Below are 14,076 nucleotides of genomic sequence, written 5' to 3' on the forward strand. Positions count from 1 at the left end.
GGTAACACAGCTGGGAATATTTGGTTTTAATTTGGCTTTTATCAGGGTTTATTCTTTTGTATTTTTGTACTGTGTATTTTTGTATTTTGGGTATATTATTTGTTTTAATATGCTGTGAACCGCCCTGAGTCCTATGGGAGAAGGGCGGTATATAAATTAAAATAATAAATAAATAAATAAATAAATAAATAAATAAATATTTGTTTATATTATTGTTGTTATGGTCCTGCCCTTTGTGTAATCTCAACCAATTGACTTCAGCAGATATTTAGCTACATCTCACAATGATCAGTCCTTCCTTCTACCAGACTGGAAATACCTTAGACCATTCTGAAGCTTCCCAGATGGAAAGACAGTCTCGGCCTTCGCAGCTCTGTATGGTTGCTGGCTTGGGACCAAGGCAGTAGAGGTCTCTAGTGTTGACATAGCTACCATTCTGCAGTTGATAGACACATGTCACTTCCCGATGCTGGAGGCCTTTGGCACAAGTTGAAGAGCAAGGACTCCACTGTCCTGTAACCCACCTGTTCAAACAATCACAGAAAGAACAGCAGGACAGTCACAATCCTTGTGATGAAGAGATACTAGATAACCCATGACCCATTGGGTCATTGTTTTGGAGATATTTCCTGATCAGATTCCTCAACACCTTCCACAATGGCAGAGCTTCTAATGTATTGGAAATGTTCTTAAAAATTCAGGGTGCCCTGAACCGATAAACACCAGGAGTTGACCATAGGAAACATTTTATGACACGTCGTCTTATGGATAAAATGTTTTATTAAATACGCCAAATTCCATGGGAGTCATGGGTTCAGGATTTTGCATACAAGCTAGCCTATTTGAAGTACCTTGGTTCAAAAATGGTTGCCCTACGATGAGCCATTTCCAAATGAAGTTTGCAGAAAAAGAGACACGAGAGCTTTAGTAGCATATAGATTCACCGCCCTTTCTGCTTTATTGTAGGGCAGATGTGATGCTCGGTCTTATTCAACTCTATGCAATTACACTATCTCAAAATCTGCCCGTATCCAATTTTTGGAGCTCGGTTTTTGAAGCAGAATTAGGCACCATCAGTTGGGAACCTGCCGGCCTTCAGACATGCCTGGGTCTCATGTTGCATCCGTTGACAACTCCTTAAACCAAGCACATCTTTTCCCAGGACTGTGTGGCAGCTGCTAAGGGCAGCTGTGTGATCCGGGGGAAAAAATACAGCTGGGTGGACACATTATTGACTGGTGCTACCTGAGCGTCTCCCACCGCGAGTGTCTTTTGAATCTGAAGTGCTGCACAGCTCTATAATAAATACAGGCAAATGTCATTCTAAAATTTCCAAATGTAATCCTTGTGTGAAATTCTCAGATGCTTCTGAAAAGATCTGGTTGCTCCTTGGATGATTTAAATGGGATCTAACTGGGTTCTAGACTAGAGTTCCCCAAGGTGGACAATGTCAACCCCCAAGGGTTGATAGGACTCTCAAAGGGATCAATAAGTGTCTGGGGGTCAACAGGTGGCTGATAAATGATAGAAAGCTGATTGGGACCAATACTTTTGGGGGTCTTGGTAGAGCTCCATAGTTTGAGGGGCTAGCAGGGAGACCGTTACCCAGGGTTAGATGTCAGCCATCGGTGAGAGTTGCTTTGAATGGTCTATTATTGCTGTTATTGTCCATTAGTTAGAATAGTGTTTTTGAAATGATTTTCATATAACACTGTACGGGCCTGGGGGCTGATTAATAATCTGAAACTTTATCAAGGGCTCACTCAGCTGAAAAGTTTGGGAGGGTCCCTGTTCTAGGCTCTCTCCAACTTTTCATCAATCTGCTCTTCCAGGTTTCCCAGATACTATTCACGACTCTCTTGGTAGATCTAAGCGATAAAGCTGGAACATCTCAAAGCACGCCTTAACTGACAGTTATGATGAAAAGGAATGCATCTGATAAATGCTCTTTATGGCATCCATGAAGCACTTAGGGAGATCTGTTCCGAAGGCAGCTTTCCTCTCTAATTTGAAAAAAAAAACCCTCACGTCAAAAGAAAGCAGTTAGTTAGAGCCATTGATGTGTGGGAGCATGAAATAAAGCATGAAAACCATCCCCTTTTTTGGGAAGTTAAAATTCTAGTCTGGCTTTGAAGCCTGTCAACTTGATTAGCCATCTCACTACCGCCACCATCGCAAAGCAAACTCATCTTTGTCTTTGGCCCGGTTCTAAAGCACCAAGCAGTATATAGGAATTAAGAGACAAGGAACGGTTTGAATGGGCCAAAAGACCACCGCGAGCCAGCCGTCTTAATTAAAAGAAAATGAAACCCAGGAGCAAAAAAATTAGGGCTTTGGTTAACCATTATTGGCTGAAAACTCAAATCAGATGGAAGGCGGCGTAACACTATGGGTGGGATGGGGAGAGAACTGCTTCGCTAATTTATTGTCACGCCTCAAGAACAAAAAAGGTTGCCCTGCAGGCCTGATTGTGGTAGTGTACTCGAATGTGATCTATAGCTGTGGGGGCAAAGAACGGAGAGAAAAAAAAATAGATGGTGACTTTGATGGAAGGGAAAAGAAAGGCAGCTGAAAAAAGGCAGACTCCCATACCTCTTTTTTTTTTTTCCCCAGTTCAGTGGTGTATAAGAAAAGACAGGAAAATGAACTTGAGAAGAGCCAAGAATTCTGTTTGAAGATGGAGGGGAAATGCAGAGTTTGGGACCTTCTCCTTTCAAGAACTCATCGCAAAGCTGCTAAAGAAACAGGCTTTATTTTTTTTTACTCAAACTCAGAATTACAGAATAACAGAGTTGGAAGAGATCTAGGAAGTCTTCCTCAAGCAGAAGACACTATACCAGTGGTTCTCAACCTTTTTAATGCCGCGACCCCAACCAGTCGTAAGTCGAGGACTAAACCAGTCGTAAGTCGAGGACTAAACTGGTCGTAAGTCGAGGACTAAACCGGTCGTAAGTCGAGGACTACCCAACCGGTCGTAAGTCGAGGACTTTCCCTGCCCGGGAGCGCCGCGCATGCGTGGTTCCGCCCCCTGCGCCGGCCGAGGCGTAGCTGGCAAGCGGCAGAGACGGAGCAGGCCGACCACCAGCTGGCCCAGCCCAAGGGAGGTAAGGCACCCGCCGGAAAAGGGGGGAAAAATGGCGGACAGCCTTGCTTGGCGACCTCCGTGAAATGGTCGATCGACCCCAAATGGGGTCGCGACCCAAAGGGTTGAGAACCGCTGCACTATACCATTCAGAACAAATGGCTGTCCAGTCTCTTCTAGAAAACCCCCAATGATGGAGCACCCACAACTTCTGGAGGCAAGCAGTTCCCCTGGTTAATTGTTCTCCCTGACAAGAAATTTCTCCTTAATTGTGGGTTGGCTCTCTAATGATCTTCCTCCCATTCAAATTTTCACACTGCGGGGTAAGACAACTGAAGGACTGCCTTGTTTAATGAATGTCTGCAGTTACAACGGTGATGTAAAAATAACTTTGCAACCAACCCATGCGTTTGTGACCTCTGCAGGTCGGTAAAGCAAAGGAAAGCTGAAATAAGATCATCAGCACAGTTGTTGTGTCCCTTAGTGATTGCTTTGCTTAACGACGGAGTGGCCAATCCTAATTTTGGTTGCTAAACGAGGATTACCCGTACTGCAATTTTAGAGCTGGATAATCAAAGACATAACAACTTTTGGAGAATTGAATATCAAAGAGTCAAACACAAACGTTTCAGATCTTAAGGGTAACCGCTGATCTCACTTTCTGGGGAGTATCATGTTTAACATCCCAGATTTACTGCGTAACTTTATCACAGTGTCAGAAATTACAACCCCTGTTCTCCTTTCCTACAACTCGTGCAGAAAAAAGTCTAGAGTGTGCTGTGGAAAACAGAAGAACGTACTGTTAGGAATCCTATAATAATTCCATTTGGACTTGGAAAACAAACTCAAGAGTTTCTGAAAAGAAAATATATCTCTATATTTTTTTTTAAAAAAAACAACAACACTCTATCCATGGTGAAAGAGAACGTTCTCTTTAAGATGTTCTCGGTCAACGGATATGCCAAGCATGCATTTCTAATGTCTGTGTGGGCAAACACAAATGGAAATTTAAATTCTACAGAGATGAAGGGAATGTGTTTCAGAAAATGTTTCCATTTGGCAGTCTCTGAAGTGTGAATGTATGGCCAACCTGGAAGGAATGTGAAAATGCTGAGCGGGGTGTGGCCAAGCCTGGAGCATTGTCTGGCCATGTGCTTCGAAGCAACAACAGTCCCACTCTTAGTTGCCTGACCTCTAAAGTGACTATAAGCTTGCTCAAAGACACTTTAGCATTGTATAATAATAATAATGATAAAGTTGGAAGGGACCTCAGAGGTCATCTAGTCCAACCTCCTGCTCAGGCAGGAAACCCTATACCATTTCGGACAAATGGCTGTCCAGTTTCTTCTTAAAAACTTCCAGCGTTGGAGCATTCACCGCTTCTGGAGGCAGGTTGTTCCACTGGTTAATTGTTCTAACTGTCAGGAAGTTTCTCCTTAGTTCTAGGTTTCTTCTCTCTTTGGTTAGTTTCCACCCGTTGCTTCTTGTCCTGCCTTCAGGCGCTTTGGAGAATAGCTTGACTCCCTCTTCTTTGGGGCAGCCCCTGAGATATTGGAACCCTGCTATCATGTCCCCCCTCGTCCTTCTCTTCGTTAAACTAGACATACCCAATTCCAGCAACCGTTCCTTATATGTTTTAGCCTCCAGTCCCCTAATCATCTTTGTTGCTCTTCTCTGTACTCTTTCTGGAGTCTCAACATCTTTTTTACATCGCGGTGACCAAAACTGGATGCAGTATTCCAAGTGTGGCCTTACCAAGGCCTTGTAAAGTGGTATTAACACTTCACGTGATCTTGATTCTATCCCTCTGTTAATGAAGCCTAGCACTGTGTTGGCCTTTTTGGCAGCTGTAGCACACTGCTGGCTCATATTTAAATGATTGTCCACTAGGACTTCGAGGAAGGGAAGCAATCAGTGTGAAGATTGTCTCCTTCACTCCGTTTCTGACCAAATAGCAAATGAATATCTTAGCAGACAAAAAGGGTCACTGGCTAGAGAACCCCCCCCCCCCCATAAGATGGAGCTTGCTTAGCATAATTATCTCTACTTTAGTTATGGTTTGACCAGCGGATGAATCAAAACTTCTATTACTAGAAAGTATAAAAGCAGTTGGAAATCTCTATCCAGTGATGCTCGTTCTTCAGTGCTTCAAACTCTACTGATCAATTTGGAGGCAATTCAGAAACAACTGGAGCACCACTTGAACACCCTCGGCATTGACAAAAGTACCAGCAGTCAATTGCAAAAGGCAGCTTTCCTTGGAATAGCTTACATCCTGTGACGATACTTTCAGCACCATCAAGGAACAACTGCCTTGCCAAGTCCTCGGGAAAGGGGCACAAAAATGCCAAATCCAGCATAAACGCCTGGGTGACTGCACAACCAACCATTAATAATAATGGCACTGAGAACATGTCACTCCTAAATAATAGGGCACAGGGTGTGGCTGTTCATAAAAAATGACAACCATTTGTTGCGTGGTTGGTGTCCAAATACATTTACTAGGCGGAAGATTGGTGACTTGCTCCCAAGACCTCTCCTAGCTCATACGATGCTCTTTCAGCCCTAACTCTTTAGGTATTCCAAGGGAAATGTATTTCTGATATTTGCAACACGCTTCTTACCTGGACTGGCAGGGATGGGCATGACACATTCTGACCTGCGGCTCTGGACGGGTTGCCCTTTGGCAAGCACTGTCGTTCACCAGTATCATAGTCTTGTTAACAATCTGGGTGCAGGAGACAACGGTTTTCCGTTCCCCTGAAGGCAAAAGACAGGAGGAAAGAGTGATTTTTGGCAAGGCAGAGCTATTTATTAAAATATTTATCCGCCGTTGTTTGGCAATGGATTTCTGGATCTCAGAAATATTGGTGCAGCAGAAAATAGCGGAATCCCACTCGACTGTAAGCAAATTGTCAGTGGTTTCTCTCCCCCCACCCCCCAAAAAAATTTGCTACTTTGCAAAGTAGCCACTTAGGAACCTGAAGCAAAAACAGATCAGATGACATATTTCTTGGCAGGCCAGTCTACTTTTGTTTCTCCCATCATGTAATAGTTACAGAACACTTTGGGGAACTTTTGCTTTTTACTTAGGTGGAAGGAAGACTTGATCGTCTCCAGCTCATTGTCTTGAATTTCTGATTCCTCTCCAGACCAATTTTGTCTGCAATGATGGAAAACGTTTGATCATCAATCTTCCCAGATCAGTCAATTCAAGAGCTACAGTTCAGTAGAAAAAGGAAAAAAAAAAGAGTTTGCATTCCAGGTCAAATGCTGAGATTTCCAATTAAAAGAGATTACTTTTTTTTTGCCCAGGTTTCTTGGAGTCTTCACCAGATATGATAGCTTTAAAGCAGGGGTCTTCAAAATTGGCCCTTTTATGACTTGTGGACTTCTACTACCCTGTAGTCTGAAATGAAAATAGCATACCTTTTTTTTATTATTCCCAGCAACCTAGATCTCATTTTGCTGTAGTTTATAAATAACAGGAGTCATCCCAAGAATTCCATCTAGTAGGTAGGGGTACCAAATCCTTAGAAAAATAAATGAACGTTACCTCCTCCACACTGTACGTTGCAATCTTCCCATCCGCTGTGTGTCCATATGTACAGTGAGTCCTGCTGATGTTCTGGCTCACTTCTATTTTCAGTGGAATAATTCACAGGAATGGTATATTCATAATGTATCCCATAGTTCTGATCATGGAATAACAGTACCTGGTTGAAAGAACCAACATTTGTTTGTATATGCTGCCTTTATTATTATTATTATTATTATTATTATTATTATTATTATTATTATTATTATTATTATTATTATTACAAATAACTCAAGGCAACAAACATATCCAACACACCCTTCCTCCTCCTCCTCCTCCTATTTTACCCACAACGGCAACCTTGCAAGATGGGTTGGGCTGAGAGAGAGTGACTGGCTTTTATGCCTAAGGTGGGACTTGAACTCAGGGTCTCCTGCTGTCTAGCCTTGTGCCCTAACCACTGGACCAAACTGGCTCTCCATTTGGGCAGAGTGATGAAGAGATATTAACATCGAAACACTTGACATGATATAAACAAACAAACAAACAAACAAATAAAAAGAGTTCCAAAAGATAAATCATAGCAATGCATTTCTGAAATTACAAGGTTAAAAAAAAAAAAGGAAAGCAGCTAAAAATTGGAGATAGGAGTATTTTACTTTTCACAAGAACCTTGCAAGCTGGACATACCTCTCTCTCTTCAGGCTAAGACAGAAAAAAAAGCTAAGGTTTCTTTCAATGGGAGGAATCAATGTAAGTTCAGTTGCTCGCTGTTTTTATATTTCTTTAAACTAGGCTAATGGTACGGTAACTTGAAATAGTACTGCAACACTCCTAAAAACCAAACCAAACAGCAGCATGCAATCAAAGAAACACAAGCCAGATTGTTTGATTATGCAGCTGGGAATGCTAAAATAGCATATTTCGAAGTTAATAACTCCCCAATCTCACTCTTGTTCCACATCCCATCAGTTGGGAGGGGCACTCATTGACCTTTAGCAAAGAAGAGTCATTAATCAACTTCTAGATCAGTTTTCCAAACTTGGTGTATTCCAGATGTGCTGGATTTGCAAATCCCACTTTGCCTAGCTGACCCTATGGTTAAGACTAAGCTATAAAAGAAGCCTGACAACTGAGGTTCACCACACAAACAGAGAGTACCAGTTTAGGAAAGACTATTTTTGTTTGAGGCCGTTATTTTCGTTGCTTCAGAGACATTTCGAGGATTTAGCGTTGAACGAGCTGCGTAAGGTTATTTCATGGTCCTTTTTTCTTTCTTTCTTTCTTTCTTTCTTTCTGGATGCTAATTTATAAACAGCCCAACTTTCTTGTGCAATTCATGGTCTCAGGTCCTCCTTCCCATTTTCTTCTTCCAACCGGAGGTCTTACAGCAACTCGCGAATTCATATGGGCCTTGTTTACCTTTACGTAAATAGGTTGTGCAAATAAAGCATTGCTGCAGCCAATTTTGGTCCCCATATCACCAAAAAAGATGTTGAGAGTTTGGAAAAAAATTCAGAGAAGAGCTACTAAGATGATCCAAGGCCTGGAGACTAAAAAACATACGAAGAACGGCTGCGGGACTTGGGTTTGGCTAGTCTAAAGAAAAGAAGAAATAGGGGAGACACGATAGCAGTGTTCCAGTATCTGAGGGGCTGCCACAAAGAAAAGGGGGTCAAATTATTCTCCAAAGCACCAGAGGACAGGATGAGAAACAATGGTTGGAAACTGATCAACGAGAGAAGCAACCTGGAATTAAGGAGAAACTTCCTGACAGTGAGGACAATTAACCGGTGGAACTGCTTGCCCCCAGAAATCATGGGTGCTCCATCACGGGAGATTTTCAAGAGGAGACTGGACATTCACCTGTCTGAGACGGTGTAGGTTCTCCTGCTTAAGCAGGGGGCTGGACTAGAAGACCTCCAAGGTCCCTTCCAGCTTTATTCTATTCTACTAATGGAGTAGAAGCTTGTAGGTGATTGAGCTTTAAGCACCTAAATTAAAGGAATTAATGTTTTAGCATCCGGTAGTGCTTTTTTTCCTCCTGATAAAATACATTTGTCAGGGGCTGAGCTCAACGTGCCTGAAGATACGTTCCTGACCTTACGGCAGGTTGGAATTAAGGATGAGAAGACAGGGAACTGAGTCTTTCTACCCTGCCAAATGACAGGAGTGCAACTGATACGGCCATTAAGGATTTAGAAGCCACTCAACAAATTGAAATGAATACAGAAGTGCACGATCTAATATGTAGTATGGAATCTTTCCAACTAATCTAAGCCATCTGTAGCTGCTTCCTCCTCTCTGAACAAGACAAACTAGGAGAAGTCAAGTGCTGCCTTTGATGGGACGATCTTGAATTGCAAAACTTTGGGAGTAGAACGGACCACGACCCCCACTTAACCTTTGAGGGATGTTTTGGGGAGACACCACAAAGAGTTGGGTGAAGTCAGACCGAAGAAGCTGACGGACTCGGGACAAAAACAAAAATCGATGTAACCAAACCTTAATTTAATGTAAACCAAGTTAGTAAGATTATTCTCCCATACGTTTATTTAATTTCCTCCTGTTGCATTTAATTTGGGGGACACGTCCTGTGAATATGTTGGGACAGGAAGATAAGTTCTAACCGCTCTGTCCCCTTCAGGAGCAGAATTCGCTTTGACTTCTGGATTCAGCCCAGACCATTTGGAGGAGGATGGCTACTAAAAGGCCATTTTATGCGGGAGGCACGGCAGAGCAAAACTTGCCCTTTGACAGATATACATACAGCCTAGTCCTTTTATCAAAGAGGTGAAAACTGCTTTGCTGACTCATGGTTTTAAAAACGGGTAGAAAACAAAAATAGTAATGCTGATGCAAGGATGCAGCAACGGCTGGTAGGTGCCTCCCATCCTTGGCCTCTGCAAGTTGTAAAAAGGCCCTGAATCCAACTCAGCTGGAGGGAAAGGGCTTCATGAAGGCTGATCTCAATGCCCCAAAGGTGGTTTTTTTTCCAAAAGGAAACCAGACTTTATGGGTTTTTTCTTTGGAAAAGTTTTGCTTCTCATATAAAAAAAAACTTCTTCAGATGCTGAGACTCTAGAAAGAGTGCAGAGAAGAGCAACAAAGATGATTAGGGGACTGGAGGCTAAAGCATATAAGGAACGGCTGCTGGAATTGGGTATGTCTAGTTTAATGAAGAGAAGGACGAGGGGGGACATGATAGCAGTCTTCCAATATCTCAGGGGCTGCCCCAAAGAAGAGGGAGTCAAGCTATTCTCCAAAGCGCCTGAAGGCAGGATGAGAAGCAACGGATGGAAACTGATCAAGGAGAGAAGCAACCTTAGAACTAAGGATAAACTTCCTGACAGTCAGAACAATTAACCAGTGGAACAACCTGCCTCCAGAAGCGGTGAATGCTCCAACACTGGAAGTCTTTAAGAAGAGACTGGACAGCCATCTGTCCGAAATGGTATAGGGTTTCCTGCCTCAGCAGGAGGTTGGACTAGATGACCTCCAAGGTCCCTTCCAACTACTACTACTACTACTACTACTACTACTACTACTACTACTACTACTACTTCTTCTTCTTCTTCTTCTTCTTCTTCTACTTCTTCTTCTTCTTCTTCTTCTTCTTCTTCTTCTTCTTCTTCTTCTTCTTCTTCTTCTTCTTCTTCTTCTTCTTCTTCTTCTTCCTCTTCCTCTTCCCCTTCTCCTTCTCCTTCATCTTCTTCTCCTCCTCCTCCTTTCTCCTCCTCCTCCTCATTATTATTATTATTATTATTATTATTATTATTATTATTATTATTATTATTATTATTATTATTATTATTATTATTATTATTATTATTATTATTATTATTATTAAGCAAAACATTTTTGAAGAAAAAAACACCAAGAAAGTCCAGTTGCCTTTGGGAAAAAGCACCTTTGGGACAACCATGACCTGGGCTGGTTGACATTTAGTTGACCCAAATGGTGAACTAGCCTGGAAAGATCAAAGCTTTACTTCGCCATCATGGGAAGACTTACGTCTACTCACTTTCTTTTAGCACCGTTAACTTCATACTTTTCTCACAATGATAAAAGGCAAGAGAAGGAGAAGAAACGGCACCTTCTCCCTTGAACTCCATGGAGGAAGGCTGAGAAAGAAACAGGCCCACGAGAAAGAATAAAATAATAATAATAATAAAACCTCCACCCGAGAGAGAGAGATCAGTCTACCGAATTACTTGAGAAAAATTGTTCGTAAACCTCAGGGATGTATAGAAGCAAGCCCCATTAGAACAGGAAGTTTCCAGTTTGGCCTGACCTGGTTAAAACACTTGAAACCTGGCTTCCAGCCACCACTCGGTCGCTAAGACAGGCCCTTCTCTTTGCTGCGCATCAGATTCCAGCCAGCTGTTCCAGCACATGATGTCAGAGACCAGGGGTTGACAACTCTACACTCCAAGTTTGATCCAGGTCCAAGCTAGAACCCTATAGTGTTTATTGAAACATCTGCTGTGAATTCTGCTTCCATGAACACCCCCCCGAGGCTGTTCTGGTCCTTTTTTTTCTTTCTTATGAAAGCAGGCACTTTTTTCGCCTTTTAAAAATTGCTCTGCTGGCTTGTATGAAAAGAGACAAATATCTTTTGCAAGACAGGGTGGGGGTGGGCGAGAGAGAATAGCCGACACATCTGCGGCTGCAGAAGGAGCTTTATTAGTCTGTGTCGGGAGCCAGCGCTCAGGCAATCAGACAACTGGAGCTATAGTTTGAGAGGGGTTTTTTTTTTTGCAAGATCCAAAGAGCTGAAGCCCCACCCTGCCCTTATTTAACCAAACGAGATGCGAATAACTTTGCTGAACAGCTTGGAAAGAGGCAGCCTCCCTTGGACGCTCCCGTTGCCAAGCGGAGGTCTGAAACATACCTAACTGTAGACTCATTTCTCCAAGAAACATACTTACAGTAATGTATTGCAGGCAAGTTCTGTTAAAAAGGGGACGGGGGGGGGGGGAGAAAAAACTTCTGAAGTCTCTCAATCTGGAAACAAGACTGCAGAAACTAATGGATCATCTGAAACTCATTCCGTGCAACAGTTCTACGGTGGGTCTCCTGCCCACTCTTTCTCATTCTCCCTTCTTAGTTTCCAACAGAGGTCTTCCTACCTTCATCCGGGTGACTTATGTTTTAAGGTTCTTAGAAAAATTGATTCTAAAAGCACGAGGGGGTGGTTGGAGAGCATGCCGAAGCTTCTCTAAAAATCAAGCTGCTTCAATCTGATCTCCCCTTGCAATGCACACCTGCAGGAAAGTGCCGAACATGTCCTAATGTGCCCTTCTTATTCCTTCAGAAATCAAGAGAAGACACTGCTGAGATTGTATCCACAATGTGTTCCTGAAATATTCACAATGCACCGGGCTTTCCAGAGGGTTTATGCCACCCTTCCCCGGCCCATAATACTCCAAGATGCCCCTGGAATCCTGGGAAACACATCTGGGAAGCACCTGGCTGGGTTACATAACGTTTCTCTGTTTGTTATTCCTATTATTTTCAAACTCTTTCTCAGCCACATTTTCAAAATAGCAAACAATAAATTTTGCCTAGTAACAAGACATCACATCACAAAGGTCTTTAATTAAAACCCTAGTTCTGGACCCAATCCTAATTTATATCTCATTCATTCTAATGAGCTCAGGCTGGTTCGTTTGGGGACTAGCCCAGTTTAACTGCGGTCTGCAATCTAGACGGGAACACAGCCTACGATCAAGAGAGAGTGCTTTGAACATAGTCAAATTAAAATTAAAATTAAATAGATGGAAGCTTTTTCAAAGAGACCGCCAAACTAGAATTAAGGAGAGATTTCCTATCATTGAGAACAATTAATCAGTGGAAAGGTTTTGACTCTAGAAACTTTGGGGGCTCCATCACTGCAGGTTTTTAAGAAGAGATTGGACAGCCATTTGTCTGAAATGGTTTAGGGTCTCCTGCTTGAGCAGACTAGAACAGAGGCCCCCAACCTTTTGGGCACCAGGGACCGGTTCCGTGGTGTATTTTCCGTGGACCGGAGGGTGCATGGTTTTGAATGCTGCCTGCATCCCATGGATGGGGCTTTGGTTGTCTACGCGGACCGGTTGCTGGCATGCTGTGGCCCGGTACCGGTCCATGAACTGGGGGTTGGGGACCCCTGGACTAGAAGACCTCCAAGGTCCCTTCCAAATCTGCTATTGTGTAATCTATAAATTATTTGATAAGGACTTGGCCAACCAGGAGAGTGAGACCAGGATCTTCCTGATTCCACCACTTTATTTGGAGACATTTTATATCTCTTTGGCATTAACAGGTAAATTGTTTCAGTAAGAAAATAAGTCAGAACGCGAACATTTACATCTCCAGAAGAATACAACGAACAGTCAGACAATTACCAAAAGATGAAGTGGTATTTTGGTTGGTCCTTTGGCCGACATCTTCTCCCACAGACCTCGTCGTACGTAACGAATGGTGGTCCCCGCTATCTGAAACTCACCAGGAAGTTCAATTTTCCAGTCGCTATTAATGGATTTCTTACTGGAATCTTTCAAAGCTGCAAAGAATCAAATAGGCAAAGGGGTTCAACAAAGTTCTTAAGTCTTCTCGGCCACAAATTCAAGCAGGTCTCCTCAGCAAATGGTCCAACCATCCATCCATCTTTCTGTGAGCTTCTTGGCGTTTTGAGTTGGAGCTTCCAAACTTCTAAAAGAAGCCCATGGGAATTTGTAGCCTTCAAGCCACTACCGTCTTTCTCCATACTTAACTTTTGTCAGGTGCTCCCCCCCCACACACACATCCTGAACAGGAACTAATCCTCTCAGCCTGTTCTCCAAATTTGCATGAACTCTTTCTTTCAAGTCAGATTCTTTCCAGCTCTGGATACCTCCAAAGGGTAAGGCATTTCCTGTCCAAAATAATGTGCAAAAATCAATCAAGCCAGCCAGCGTGGGATGAAAGTAAGTGGAAAGGAACTCGCTCAAGCATCAATTCAACATGAAGCACCCAGCTTCGTTTACAAAGAGCGTTGCCCAGTCCAGAACAAAAATAAGACATCAACAAGTTGTTAAGGGTATCACTGCAGTTATTTAGTCACACAGTTGTTAAGTGAATCTGACTTCCCGATTGATTTTGCTTGTCAAAGAGGTCACCCAAATTGATCCCATGATCCTGGGACACTGCAACCGTCATAAATACACGCCAGTTGCCAAGCCTCTGAATTTTGATCACGTGACAGTAGGGACGCTGCAGTGAAAAATGGCCACAAGTCACTATTTTCAGTGCTGCTTTAACTTCGAACAGTCACTAAAGGACTACCTGTACTGAAATATTGCAAGATGGGAATTTTCCGTAGCAACTGGAGAGAGAGAGAGAGACAGAGAGAGAGAGAGAGAGAGAGAGAGAGAGAGAGAGAGAGAGAGAGAGAGAGAGAGAGAGAGAGAGAGAGAGAGAGAGAGAGAGAGAG

At 42.9% G+C, this 14,076-nt stretch overlaps 1 protein-coding gene across 1 annotated transcript in view; it reads right to left on the reverse strand.

Annotated features, from left to right (window-relative positions):
- The window catches only part of ADAMTS17 (ADAM metallopeptidase with thrombospondin type 1 motif 17), an 86,426-nt gene that overhangs the window by 8,365 nt on the left and 63,985 nt on the right, over positions 1–14,076 (reverse strand). The window contains exons 18-21 of the mRNA XM_029283311.1: positions 13,010–13,167; positions 6,639–6,798; positions 5,707–5,842; positions 320–524 (exon numbers count right to left, since the gene is read on the reverse strand). Coding sequence (XP_029139144.1) covers positions 320–524; positions 5,707–5,842; positions 6,639–6,798; positions 13,010–13,167 — 659 coding nt within the window. The remainder of the gene's footprint in view (positions 1–319; positions 525–5,706; positions 5,843–6,638; positions 6,799–13,009; positions 13,168–14,076) is intronic.

The sequence above is a fragment of the Protobothrops mucrosquamatus genome, unplaced genomic scaffold (assembly GCF_001527695.2).
Source record: "Protobothrops mucrosquamatus isolate PMUCROS unplaced genomic scaffold, P.Mucros_1.0 scaffold53, whole genome shotgun sequence".
Taxonomy (NCBI): Eukaryota; Metazoa; Chordata; class Lepidosauria; order Squamata; family Viperidae; genus Protobothrops; species Protobothrops mucrosquamatus.